The sequence below is a fragment of the Triturus cristatus genome, chromosome 1_1 (genome assembly GCF_964204655.1).
Source record: "Triturus cristatus chromosome 1_1, aTriCri1.1, whole genome shotgun sequence".
Classification (NCBI taxonomy): Eukaryota; Metazoa; Chordata; class Amphibia; order Caudata; family Salamandridae; genus Triturus; species Triturus cristatus.
The window spans coordinates 41,644,021-41,657,183 of NC_140579.1; the positions used below are offsets into that span (position 1 = coordinate 41,644,021).

At 46.8% G+C, this 13,163-nt stretch overlaps 1 protein-coding gene across 1 annotated transcript in view; it reads right to left on the reverse strand.

Annotated features, from left to right (window-relative positions):
- Window positions 1–569: 569 nt before the first annotated feature.
- Window positions 570–13,163, reverse strand: part of LOC146869310 (E3 ubiquitin-protein ligase TRIM39-like) — a 254,307-nt gene continuing 241,713 nt past the window's right edge. The window contains exon 10 of the mRNA XM_085647166.1: window positions 570–1,828. Within this exon, the coding sequence (XP_085503292.1) occupies window positions 1,287–1,828 (542 nt within the window). The 3' untranslated portion in view covers window positions 570–1,286. The remainder of the gene's footprint in view (window positions 1,829–13,163) is intronic.

Below are 13,163 nucleotides of genomic sequence, written 5' to 3' on the forward strand. Positions count from 1 at the left end.
CCGAAAATCACCAACTGGGGATGTACAGTTATTTTGGAGTCTATTGAAGACGACAAGATCTTACAGATGGCTTCCCAAAACTGAGACAGAAGGGGGCATTCATAAAACATGTGGACGTCAGAGGCAGCTAGGAGTCCACATCTAGCACACACCACCATATTCCCTTGAGTAAATTTAGAAAGTCGAAGGGGGGAATAGTATGCTCTATGGATAGTAAAGATGTGGTTCCTACGCAACCACGCCGGTTTCACCACATTCCACAGCAGTCTACAAGATGATCTCCATAACTCTTGCAAATCAGTATTACTGATGTCAGCCTCTCAGAGTTCATGTGGAAGCTTAGAAAAAAAAAAAAAAAGAGTATGGTTTAGGTTAGGGCATCATGCTACGTAGAATGCCCTAATGTTCAATATACCATTAACTGCACTTTAACCCTCAGTCTTAACCATAGGCAAACCTACGTAGCATGATGCCCTAACCTAAAAAGAGTATGGTTTAGGTTAGGGCATCATGCTACGTAGGTTTGCCTATGGTTAAGACTGAGGGTTAAAGTGCAGTTAATGGTATATTGAACATTAGGGCATTCTATAGCATGGGCTCTCCATCAAGAACAGCCTAATGGTAAATGGTAAATATAAAAGAAATTGTGCGAGTTTGATTTCTTGATTACGGAGTAGTGATAATTACGTTCTTTATTACAGCAATCTTCATTTTCACCTAGGTCCAGTTTACCTATGGAGTACCCTGTCTTGTTCTATTTCCCTGATTCCATTACATTAGCACTGGCCGTTCAAGCCCTTCGTCCCCAAGTAGGACCAAGATATCTTTTAACAAATTGACTAGAAAGAAGCAAATACTCTTGATGAACTAATTTGATCCTTCCACATTTTCTTCCACTCCAAAGGCCTTTGGTTGTTTGCCTCATTTGTGTCCCAGCATCACATTTCTGCAAATCACTGGTAACTACTTCAAGGCTTGTACAGACCATGGTGTTCTTATTCTAGCCCTTGTCCACAAGCATGGCCCTCGCTGCAAGCTTCAACTATCTTTCTGTGATTTTATCTCCGGACTTGCTTTGACTGCTAAAATATATTATTTACAGTCTACACACCTCATAGTAGGGATCATTAATACCAGCTTGTTGCCTCCAATTTTGTCTCATTTTGTTTAGCTTCTTTGAATTAAAAGAAGGTTTTTCAGTCCACCTAGCCTGCCACCTTCATACCTGCCAGTGACAGTAAATGATGTACACTTTGCCCCCTCACCTGGTGTTACTGCCAGTCTCTTTACCCCCGCCCTGTCACCGGCCGGATACGAAGTGCTCCTGTATTTCTTCCTCTATCACTTAGTCCTGGACTGAAGTAGGGCCACAGGGTGGGGGGGAAGGAGACCCCGGAGAAAGTGAAGAGCAGGGACTGGTCATCCACATTGTAAACCGAGAACCTGCCCGCCTCATATTCCAGGAAGAGACCCACAGCCCTGGGGGTACACTGGGGTGTCAGAAGGATGGAGGGGTCAGTGACAGCAGTGTATTCACCATTTCTAAGCCGCACTGTCCAGTATCCATTCTGAGGTGATAAATAGACCCCCTTCCTGTTCACATCCTCGTCACATACACCCAAAGTCCAGTCTGTCTTGTCCCCCACCTCCACCTCCCAGTAATGCCTCCCTGAGCTCAGTCTCTCTCTCCCCAGGACAGCCACGACTGGATGGAATCTCTGTGGCATGTTGGGCACATATTGTGCTTCGTCTCCGTGTCTCACACTCCTTCCGTCCTTAGATAAGATAAGGTTCCGATGAGCAGTGTCAGGATCCAGGGTCACCTCAGCTACAAAACAGACAGAAGCAGATATAAGGCAGGTATGCAATCTCAAGTCCATTAACAACATCAAACCAAACATCAGTCAATCAAAACAGCAGCAACAACCATTCCTGACAAGTTCAACATCGTGCGGTGTTTACGAATAGCACAACATCAGTTTTGTGGGATTAAGGTTCAGCTAGTTTCTGGACATCCAGGTCTGGATTCGGTTCAAGCAGTGTTAGCGGAGGAGTCAGTACCAGTCTAGGCTTCCAATATAGTTTTGTGTTGTCAGCATATTGGTGGATTTTTATGTTGTTGTCTGTAAGTAGGGCCTCTATTTTGATGTAGAGGATGAGGGGGAATCAAGATGTAATCCTGGGGATTTCTGCAAGTGATTGGGATCTTCTGGGACTGTGTGGCACCCATGTGAACTAACAGGTGTGCCTCCCAACCACATGGTAAGATAGGTAGAAGAATGCTAAATCCCATTCGACATGGCATAGTGATTGTTAAACAGCTTTATGCGTGGTCAGGAGGACATCACCTTTGGTCTGTAAGACTGCTGTCTCCATGCTGCCGCATGGTGCATTGATAAATATGCAGTCGGTGTTCGATCGATCTTGAAGTTGAGCGTAGATTGCTTTTTCATAAAAGGCCAGTAATTGGCGATATCATGGGCCTTGTGTGGATTTCACCAGCAGTGGGAGACATCTCACTTGTATTGATAACTCCATTGAAGGTGCCTTGAGTGAATGAGGCACTGACAGGGTTGACCGGGGATGCAAGAGATTCTCCAGGGATGGCGTTAATAGAAGACAAAGGTAATACCTCATCTCCGTAGGTGGTCACTTTGATGGAATTGAATATGTCGGTGAAGACTGCAAGATACTTGGGTTTAAAGGATAAGCATTATTAGATGCAGCCAGGTTGTCGCCAGAGAAGCATGCTTGCTGTTGTCATGGTATTGTCAGATTTTCTGTATTTTTAAATTTAAGACGATGTTGATAGTGTTGCACCTTTCTGTGGAGTGTGGGTTAGGAGGGTCAGGCAGAATTGAATTGTCTTGAAGAGTGTTTTGCTTTGTTGGCAGATTCATTGACACTGCTGGTACAGTACGTGCCGTAGGCTGATGCGATGTGTTATCTGTGTTAACATGAAGTACTTCAGTAGTGTGAAGTCATGGAGTACTGGTTGTGAACGCTGAGGGGTCATGAGGATGACACGCTGATTGGTCCTTTCCAGGTGTATGGGAGGCTCGCACAGGATGGGAGAGGATGTAAAGAAGACAAGGTTGAGGATGTGGCCCCAGGAATGTATTGGTTGGGTGATGTGCTGTACTATATTGAGTGAGTTGATGCCGCTGGATAGTTTTTTTTAATGTTTTAGTTGTCTTGGACTCATAAGTTACCAAGGATGTTGCTATATGCATGATAGATGGATAAGGTGGTGAGGAGGTCTGAGAATTCATCTATGAATTCCTAGATCTTCTCCAACATTTAAGGGAAGTTGCAGTGGGAGCCATTGGTTTGCCTCTATCCCACATGACCACACGCAAGTTGTGCTATTGCGTGCATATACATTTTCTGCAAAACATTTGGGGCCATGTGTAAAAGGAAGTGGCAGAGTGAGGCGTTAGCCATCATGGCTTAACGCCGAACTCCGCCACTTCTGAAACGCAGGACTGCACCATATTTACAAGGATATGGTACAGCCTTGCATTTTCCCCTGCGATGGTGCTACACTTAGCAGTGTAGCACCAACGCAGGTACACTTGCACCATAGTGCAAGGGTGTCTACGTGCAGGGGAGGATTGTTTATGTGTAGGAAGGGGTTCCTCCCTGCATATAAACAATCCTGAAATGCCATTTTGACGCCTAATGCAGCACACAGTAAAGTCACAAAATGGTGTTAGATTGTTTATGTACAGGAAGGGCAACCTTCCTGTACATAAACAATCCATGTCATTTTGCTTCTTTCATGCATGCTGCACAAGGCAGCACACATGGAACGAGGAGAAATAATGAATTTCTCCTTGTTTCGCCAACTTAAGACCAGGTTTTACCTGGTCTTTATTTTAGCGCTGCCTCCTATGTACACTGCCCTTGTACATAGGAGGCAGCCTCAAAATCAATGGGTGTTGTGGTGGAACGCCCACCGCAACACCCTCTGCCCATCCCTTTCACACTAACTATAGCGTGAAAGGGGGCCTTAATTACAAGGCACATTAAGTGGCTTAAAACTGCCTTGTAAATAAGGCAAAGCCCCTATCGCCACCACAACGTTGATAAAAGTGACGTTGTGTTGGCCATATGGGCTTGCACATATACCCGTTGGGATGTGGATGCCACAGGCCCCATCCATCAGTTAGACTGTGTTTAATTCATACTTAGCTTAGCTTGTCTCATTTACTCATTTGAATTTTGTACTTTATGTAGATGTGGATGGGCCTCAGCTCATCAATTGGATGGAAGCCCAAGACGGACATTATTCTCCACAGCATTAGAACAATGCGTTTTACCTTTTCTGAGTGGAAGATGAGTAAAGAACATCACCATAACAATGAAATAATTGAGGTAGTCATTTTAGGTGGATTAAAATAAGATAAGTAAATGATTAGTAGGTTTCAGTTTTGAGATAGGTTCTGTTGCTGCTGTAAAAGTCAAGAAGCATGGCAGTGTGTTGTTCCAAAGCGATCCAAAGATGCTTCTGCTAAAGGCGGTGAGAGATTTCTCTGTTACAGAAAAAGTAAAATGTGTGGGTGCTCCTGATGTTATGTGCATGGGAGGTTTTTGGGGATATTGTATTATTATTTTCAAATGATGTAGGTTGTTGAAAGGATGTAAGATCATTGAGAAATTATTTATTAATTTATTCATGCATTTTTATAAAGTACGGACTTTACCCAAAGGTGTCAGAGCGCTGTACAATAGAACCAGTTAAGTTACATGAGAGAAATGTTACAAAATAGAACGTACAAAAATAGCAGGACACAGAATCAAACACAGCAGGAAAGATGCACACAATATCAACCACAGCAAGCAAGGAATGTACAAAAAAATAAATAAATATAACAAATTTACAATGACTAACGAACTTCCTGGCGGGGTCTGAGAATTAAGGAATTAGTTCTGAAAGTGTCTTTGGAAAAGAAGAGATTTGAGGTCCGCTTTGATGATCCGGATGGAAGAGGTGGCACGGAGCAAAGGAGGAAGCGAGTTCCAGATTCTCACCGCATTACCTGAGAACGATTGAGCCATCAATTTTTCCCTTTTGAAGGAGGGGGGCTCAAGCAAGAACTTTTCCGCATTCCGAGAAGGTCTCAAGCCTCCGGACAATTTCAGTTTATTCGCCAGATAGCGAGGGGAGGAAGAGTGCAAGGCTTTGTGGGTGATGCAAGCCATTTTGTAAATAGCTCTCGCCTCGATGGGAAGCCATCGGAGAGAAGACAGGATAGGAGTGATGTGGTCACTTCGTTTGGATCCTGAAATGAAGCGAGCTGCTGAATGGAGGACGGATTTAAGGGGGGAGAGGTGAGATTTGGGAAGGCCAGTCAGAAGAGAATTACAATAACCCAGTCTAGAGAGAACTAGTGATTGGACCAAGGTTTTTAGGTATTTCTCTGGGAAGAACCGACGAATCCCCCACAGAAGACGCAGCTGATAACGTGCGTTCTTGGCAATGGAGTTGATGTGTGAGATTAGGTTGAGTCTTTTGTCAAGTATGACACCTAGGGATTTAGCGCAGTTGACAATGATGGGTTTACTGTTGTGTACATTCAGCTGATCCATCCAGGATTGAACAGGAGGCGGGGAGAGAGAGGTAGATAGGAGGAGGAATTCAGTTTTGGCGGGATTGAGAATGAGTTGGTGAACTAACATCCAGTTGTGAATAGAGTTGAGAGTAGAGTTGCGTAGTGAGAGATCTTGAGAGGAAGACACCTTGAGGTAGATTTGGGTGTCATCTGCATAGAGATGGTAGAGGATTCCAGATTTGCTTAGGAGGTTCCCTAATGGTTCCAGATAGAGATTAAACAGAGTGGGTGCAAGGATGGAACCTTGAGGGACGCCTTGACCAATCACCAGTGGAGACGAGAGACTATTCGCAATCTTGATCATTTGGGATCTGTCCGAGAGGAATGAGGCAAACCATTTAAGCACTGTGCCTTCGTGCCCATTCTCTGTTGAAGAGTGGTAAGGAGGGTGTTGTGATTAACAGTGTCAAAGGCCGCAGATAGGTCAAGAAGAATCAGAAGGCACGATTCCCCAGAATCGAGTATATGCAGCGCATCATCGATCACTCGCAGCAGGGCTGTTTCAGTGCTGCAATTTTGAATAAAGCCAGACTGGAACACGTCAAGGAGATTATTGTCCATAATGTGTTGGGAAAGTTGTTTTGCAACACATTTTTCTGTGATCTTTGAAAGAAAAGGGAGAGTGGTGATGGGGCGGAAGTTATTGAGGTTGTTTGCATCTGCGGAGGTTTTTTTTAGTAGGGGGTAACCTGTCCTATTTTGAGGACAGCTGGGAGGGATCCTTGACTGAGGAAGAGATTAACTTGCATGGTCCAATAAGAGAGAGTATTGGTATAGAAATCAATGGCGATGACACTAGGTATTGGGTCAGAAGAATGATTGGAGGGTTTGGTTTCGAGGATGCATTTGAGGAGGTCATCTTCTGAGATGGCGGCAAAGTTCTGCCAAGTGACTAAGGATTTTCGCTCCTCAATGGGGGTGGTGTGGGTGACCTGATCCACCAGTGATTTGACCTTTTCATCAAAGAATATAGAGAATTCAGTTGCTTTCTTGAAGCATCCTCAGGTTTGATGGTTTGGGGAGAACAGTTTGGGTTTTTGATGAGGTCGAAAAGTTTTTGGGGTCTGTTTTTAGCTGAGTCGTGGAGGGATCTGAAATGTGATGCTTTTTCATGGAAGATGTGTTTGTGGTAATTGGATCTTGCTGAGCGTAAAAGAGAGAGATTGGAGGTGGATGGAAATTGTCTCCAATGTTTCTCCAAGATTGTAAGGTTTTTTCCTTTCGTCATAGAGAGCTTTATTGAACCAAGGTGCTGAGGGGGTGGGTCTTTTCCTTTTGCTTTGGAGTGGTGCGACATTGTCGATTTCGACTGCAAGGATTGAGAGGAAATGGGGAGTAAGATCGTTGACATCCGCGTTAGGGTCTAGACTAGGAAGTGAACGCATAGCAGAAGCACACAGAGTCTCAAGATCAATGTTTTTAGTGTTGCGGAACCAGGTAGAAGCCCTTTTAGGTTGGCCGAGAGTTATAATGTGCGAGAGGTGAAAACGGAAGGGAATGAGGAAATGGTCTGATCAGTCTACAAGGATAGGGGGAGCAATGGTAAGCTGGTCTGGTTTAGAAATAACAAGGTCCAGAATTGAGCCCTTGACGTGTGTAATTTCTGAGCAGTGTTGGACAAGATCGTTGGCTCAGAGAAAGGTTGCAAGCTTGTTGGCAGCCGAGTCTTCCACGGAGCCCCAGTGGAGATTGAAGTCACCTAGGAAGATCTGCCTGTCGCTTTGTGAATATTGGTCACTAATGAAGTCGGTGACTTCCTCCATGAAGGAAGAGCAGTTATCGGGCGGGTAATAGATGGCATGGAACCTGAAGGGTGAGCCGTGATGAACTTGAAGTTCTAGGGATAGGCATTCAAATGTGCGGAAGAAGATGGTGGGAAAGGCTTTAATTTGAAGGGAGTTTCTGAAGATAATCGCAACACCTCCCCCGATCTTGTCTGTTCTGTCGTTTCTGAGGATAGAGTAGTTGGTAGGTATCAGAAGATCAAACTAAGTGTGAGGGGAGTCATTAAACCAGGTCTCAGTGAGAAAGAGCATGTCGAGATGGTGGTGGGTGATAGTGTCAGAGATTTCCAGTTTGTGTTTGGTTGCAGATCTGCAGTTGTGGAGCATACAATGTAGCTCTGACGCAACTGTTTTGGTGATGGGAGTGTTTGGGCTGATAAGCGGGATAGGGATTAGATTCTTAAATGAGGGTACCCCTAGAGAGGGAGGCTGGTAAGTTCTGATGGAAGAGATGGTCTGAATGGAGAATTGAGTAGAAATGTTAGGAGAGGAGAGTGGAGGGGATTGACGTTGGTGGTCTTGTAGCTAGACAGTAAGTTGGTGATGTCTGTGGAGGACAGACTGTGGTTGGCCTTATTGGGGCGCAGGAGCAGGGAACTACTCGGGAGGTTATTAGGGGAGGGTGATATCTTAGCACTTAAGAGTGAGATGGACGCTTCAAGCTGGGAAATGGAAGAGATGAGAGAATCAAGTTCAGTTTCCAGGGATAGGTGGGCTGAGCACGGAATGTTGGGTGGCTCAACGGTTAAGGGAGGGAGTGGAGTAGGTGAAGGAGGACAGGGGGATATGGGGGAACGGGGAGAGTGATGGGGTGCGAGGGTCAAAGGTGGGGGAGGGAGTGAAGTAGGCGAAGGAGGACAGGGGGATGAGGGGGACTGGGGAGAGTGTTGGGGTGCAAGGGTCGAAGGTGGGGAGAGATGGTGGTAGAAAGGAGTGGATGGAGTTAAAGTGATATTTTTACTGGTGTTGAGCAGAGGTGAAGAATAGAGATCATAAGTAGGAGGAGAAAATTGAGAAGTAGAAAGGGAGGGCGAGAGGTGGAGAGGAGGGGGGTTAAGGGAAGGCCAGGGATACGGTAAGATGAGAGGAGAAGGGGCTGTACAGGGAGGGGAGGGAGGGAGGTCAATGGAAGGCAAGAGGAATTGGGAGAAGAGAGAGGGTGCAGGCCAGGTACCATGGGCTATGAAAGGTGAATGTAGGGGGACAGGCATCAGGCAGAGTTGGGGAGGTTGGGCTAAACGGTAGTTGTCGGAGGAGTGAGGGACTGTGAGGTCAAAGGGAGGGAAGAGGGCGGAATTACCAAGAGGGGAAACAGGGTTGTGAAGCATAGGAGGAGGAAGGACTGTAAGGTCAGAGGGAGGGAAGAGGATGGAATTACAAACAGGGGAGGCAGGGATGTGAGGCATAGGAGGGGGTGTAGGTTGTAGAGAGATGGGAGGCGTAAAAACAGAATTGAAGGTACGAGGGAAGGGGAAGAGCGGGAAGGGATGCGGAGAAAGGGGGAGGAAAGGGGAAGGGTAAGGCGAGTTGAACGCCGTAGATCAGGTTGTAAAAAAGGTGGATTAAGTAGGGGGAAATGGGTAGGAATAGGGGAGTTAAGGGGCAGGAGATGGGAATGGAGTATGGGGGAGATGCAGGATGGGGAGGGGAAGCAGGAGGTAAAGCAGACGAGGTAGGGGGATCAAATTGGGAAGGGGGTGGAATGGGAGGGGAGGGAGCAAGAGAAGAGGGAGATAAAGGGTAGACCTGTGACTCCCAGGAGAGCGGTCTTAAGGAATGTATAGGGGTCATGGGGGGAGAAAGAGAGAAAGAAGACAAGCAAGAAAAAGAAGAAGAAGAAGAATCGAGAGCGATCGTAGTCGCAGGGGTGGGCCGAAGGGAGTAGAAGAGGTTGTCAAAGAGAGAGAGACAGGGGTCTGTAGCTTGGATCATGACAGTGCCATTATTATAAAGTGTAATGGTGAGAGAGCCATTAAAACAAGCGGAGGGAGAAATTTTTAACCACTTCCCATGTGTGAAAGGAGAGGAGGAGGAGACATTGAAGGAATTGAAGAAGCTGGAGGACCAGGAAGGGATGTCGTGAGTGAAGAAAATTAAGTCATTTTTTATCTTCCCTAGACGCCCAGTATGGAAATGGTCAACAAAGAGGGAATCTGGAAATTGTTCAATGGTGTTATGCTTGAACTTTTTTGCTGCTGCTTTGGACAGATTTGGGGGATAAATTACTTTGAAGCAGTTAATTCCAGACTTAATTCGAATGGAAGCCATGATAAGGAGATGAGGTGATGGCGTGGTGTGGGGGGTAGAAAAAGGGGCCACTAGGGTAGCGATAGCGCAAAGAAGTATAATAAGAGGGGGGCGCATATTCCGGAAATCGAGTGAAAATAAACCAACAGGAGTGAGGTCAGATCAGGACCAAAGGAGATACCTAACGAGGCTAAAAGCAGGCAGGAAGGTAGAGGGGAGAAGCAGCATCTGAATATTTTAGGGGAAGTCAGTGCTCAATACACGAGTGTCATTAGTGGAGATCTCGATTGTTCCAGTAAGGTGGAATGTGGAGAGTTGTCATATTCAAGTGGGGGTAGACCCCCCTTGGGTCAAGGATAGACCATTCCTCATTCTGTTTCCATTATTTTAGACTAAGAAGTTTTCATTTTGGACATGGGGGATAGCAGCAATAGAAGGGAGCAGTGCAATAATATCAGATATGCCAATGATGACCTGGTCAGAGGGGAAAGGATTCAGTATAGTAACCAGCACAAGGTCCAGTGCTGTGTGAGTTATCAGCGCGTCACCAGAGAGCGGAGGCGAGCACAGGTGTACTGAAGGTGACTGCTGTGGTCCATATTGAAGTCTCATAGAATGATTAGATGAGTGGTTGGTATCAGTGATTCAAGGACATGGACAAGTTCTTCAAAGAAAGAACCTACTGTACCAGGATTGTACTAGCATGCACGAGACAAGACCTTATGGGTCGAGCAGGAGACACAACAAAAACTGAAATGACACACTGTCACAGATAAGGCACTTCCGACTAAATATAACAAAAAACAAAGGATGGGTTAGGAATTCCCTCCTGGAGACCAGGAGCCAACCCCTGTACAAGGGAATACACTTACACAAAAGCGAGGACAAAATAGTACGCTTACCAGACACAGAGCCCAAGAATAGAAAACATAGCTAGCACTAGACAGGAACCTAAGAGTTGAAACAAGGAGGCAGGAGCGAGCCATTCAAGGAAAAACTGTAGAACAAACAAGCAAGTCAACCACAAGGATTCTAGGAACTAGCAAGAGACTGCAACTTCAAGGGAACTAAAGAATGAAAGAGAAACACTGAAAAGAGAACACAAACAAGAAGCAGAATCTAGAAGACTGGGAAGAAAATCTGCGAGCTGTGACAAACAATGGAATAAGCAAAGATAATTTATAAGAAGAACAGAGGGAACAAACATGTAACAATTACAAAGGGATCAACGAAGGGGGCCCTCGAGACTTGGGCTGCAAGATGACCATCACTGAGTGAGGCTCAGCCGGCCTGGTAAACAATTCAATAATTTTTCAACAAATGGGCTGACATCTAGACCTGCATGCTATGGGATGCGTCGTGTGGGGTGACTGGGCAGCAATTAAAACAGTCTGCAACCTGGACGGTGGGTCACTGAGAGGCCAGCAGCTACATGTGAGCTGTGCACCACTCTGGGCCTACTGTAGTGGAGAGACACGGTACACAGAGAGCGCAGGTGAGCAGGGCTTTGCTTTTACTGCGGCATCAATCCATTCTGTGAGACTGTGCCTGAAGCAGCTGAGTGTAGGCCTGCCTCTGCCCACCACCTTTGTGTCTGCCCAGCTTGCGTGGAGAACGGTTGTCTTCCGGTGACCCTTGGCCTAGGCCCACATGACTGCGGCCTACCCGTGTCCTGAGAGGCGAGGCTTCAGACCAGGACAGTCTCCTAGTGCCCCATATTCACTGCTCTGTCCTCCCTCCTGGGGCACGAGGATTGTTTGTCACAGCCGTCAAGCGGCACCTGTGGCCTCCATATGCTGATTAGGCCTGATTCCTCCTGCTGACAAGTGGAGCAGCTACCGCCTGAGGTCCCTGGCCTAAGTCTATGCGACTGTGGCCTGCCCATGGCCCTGGGAGGCAGACTGCTGGCCTGGAGACATTTTTCTGGCACCTTGTACCTGCTAACCCACCATCCTTGCCGGAAGCTAAGATCAAATGCGACTGATCCCCTCCGAATTTAGGCAGCCCCCTACTGCTCTGGGATGATGAATACTACGCCATTACATTGCCTGCGGCTTGGGGACGAGCCCATTTTGATAGCCTATTCCTTGTCCCCTACACCTTGACCTGCTTGTGCCCCCTGTGAGTCAGGGGAGAGGTGGTGCCCCTATCTCATTGATGCGGCTGATTGCCCCGAGAATCTGCAATGAAGATTACACGACTGGAGCCTTCACCCTTTACCACCTGCCTGACAAAAGTGAAAAGGAGACAAGCACCAAACCATGTTGGGGGGATATTCACAAGAACGTGTGATAACTACCGCAAGAGTAGCGTAACGCAACTCTTAACATCGCAGCCTTTCGCTGGAAAATAATCCTGTGTCAACGTTGAATTCACAAGGAGGCCCCATGCGATAGTTTGCCGAATCCGCGGCCGATGCCCGCTATACAACCACTTAGACGGAGATAAAAACACAAACCCCAACTCCAAAAAACCTGCGATGGGCCAAAGCACGATAAGAAAACTGTGACAACCAGCGCGAGGGCAGCAATACTCATGCGTAATGCGGGAAAAAGCACAAGAACAGCATACGGAAAATGCCAATGAACAAAATACATCAACAGCGGAGTACCACGGATGCACCCTGGCCGACTACAGAGGGCAACATGTACACCACAACATCCAAGCACCGTGGAAGAACAGAACCGACAGGCACACCTCATGAAAGAGACAAGTGGCAGACAAATCAGAGCCCTCCACATCTGAACACAGGATACAACTGGTTCCGCAAATGTGCACAACATGGCAAATCACATCTGAAACCGCAGGAAAATGTAACATGACAATGTACAAGTGCAACCTGTAACCTGCAAATATGTTTTAATCACACATGCAGTGCAATTGGACATCTTCTATCGTCCCATGAGTGCCATGAATGGCCACAATGTGACCTGCTCATGAGAGGTAAGTGTCAATGATGGAGTTTCTACGGGCCTTCCTGCCGCAGCTGCAGTGGGATGTGGGCCACCTGCCCCATCATCAACATCATCGTCCTGTACCTCTGGAACTGGGATCCATGGGGCATTGGTGCGTACACAGATGTTGTTCAACACAACATGCAACGATCATCTTGCACACAATGTCCAGGCTGTACAGGAGCTTTCCACCTGTGCCATCCAGGCACCTGAAACGTGACTTCAACACGCCAAATGTGCGTTCAACGATGCCCCTGGTGCGCATGTGGGCCGCATTGTACTGCCTCTGGGTGGGTGTCCAGGTCTCGGAGGGGTGTCATCATCCAAGGGCAGAGTGCATATCCTTGATCACCTGTGACAGTGAAGGGAGAAAAGAGTCAATACTTGGTTCGCAGGATGTGATGGCAGGCCCACTCATACAGTGACGCCTGTGCTGGCTGTGTGTGAGGTGAGAGTGAGACAGCCCTCAGGGAGTAGCTGGTGCTGGCAACAACTCCAATAGTCATCAGGCACTCAGAAATGAAATGTTAGTACAACAAGGGGGAATGACGCAAGTCGCCAAG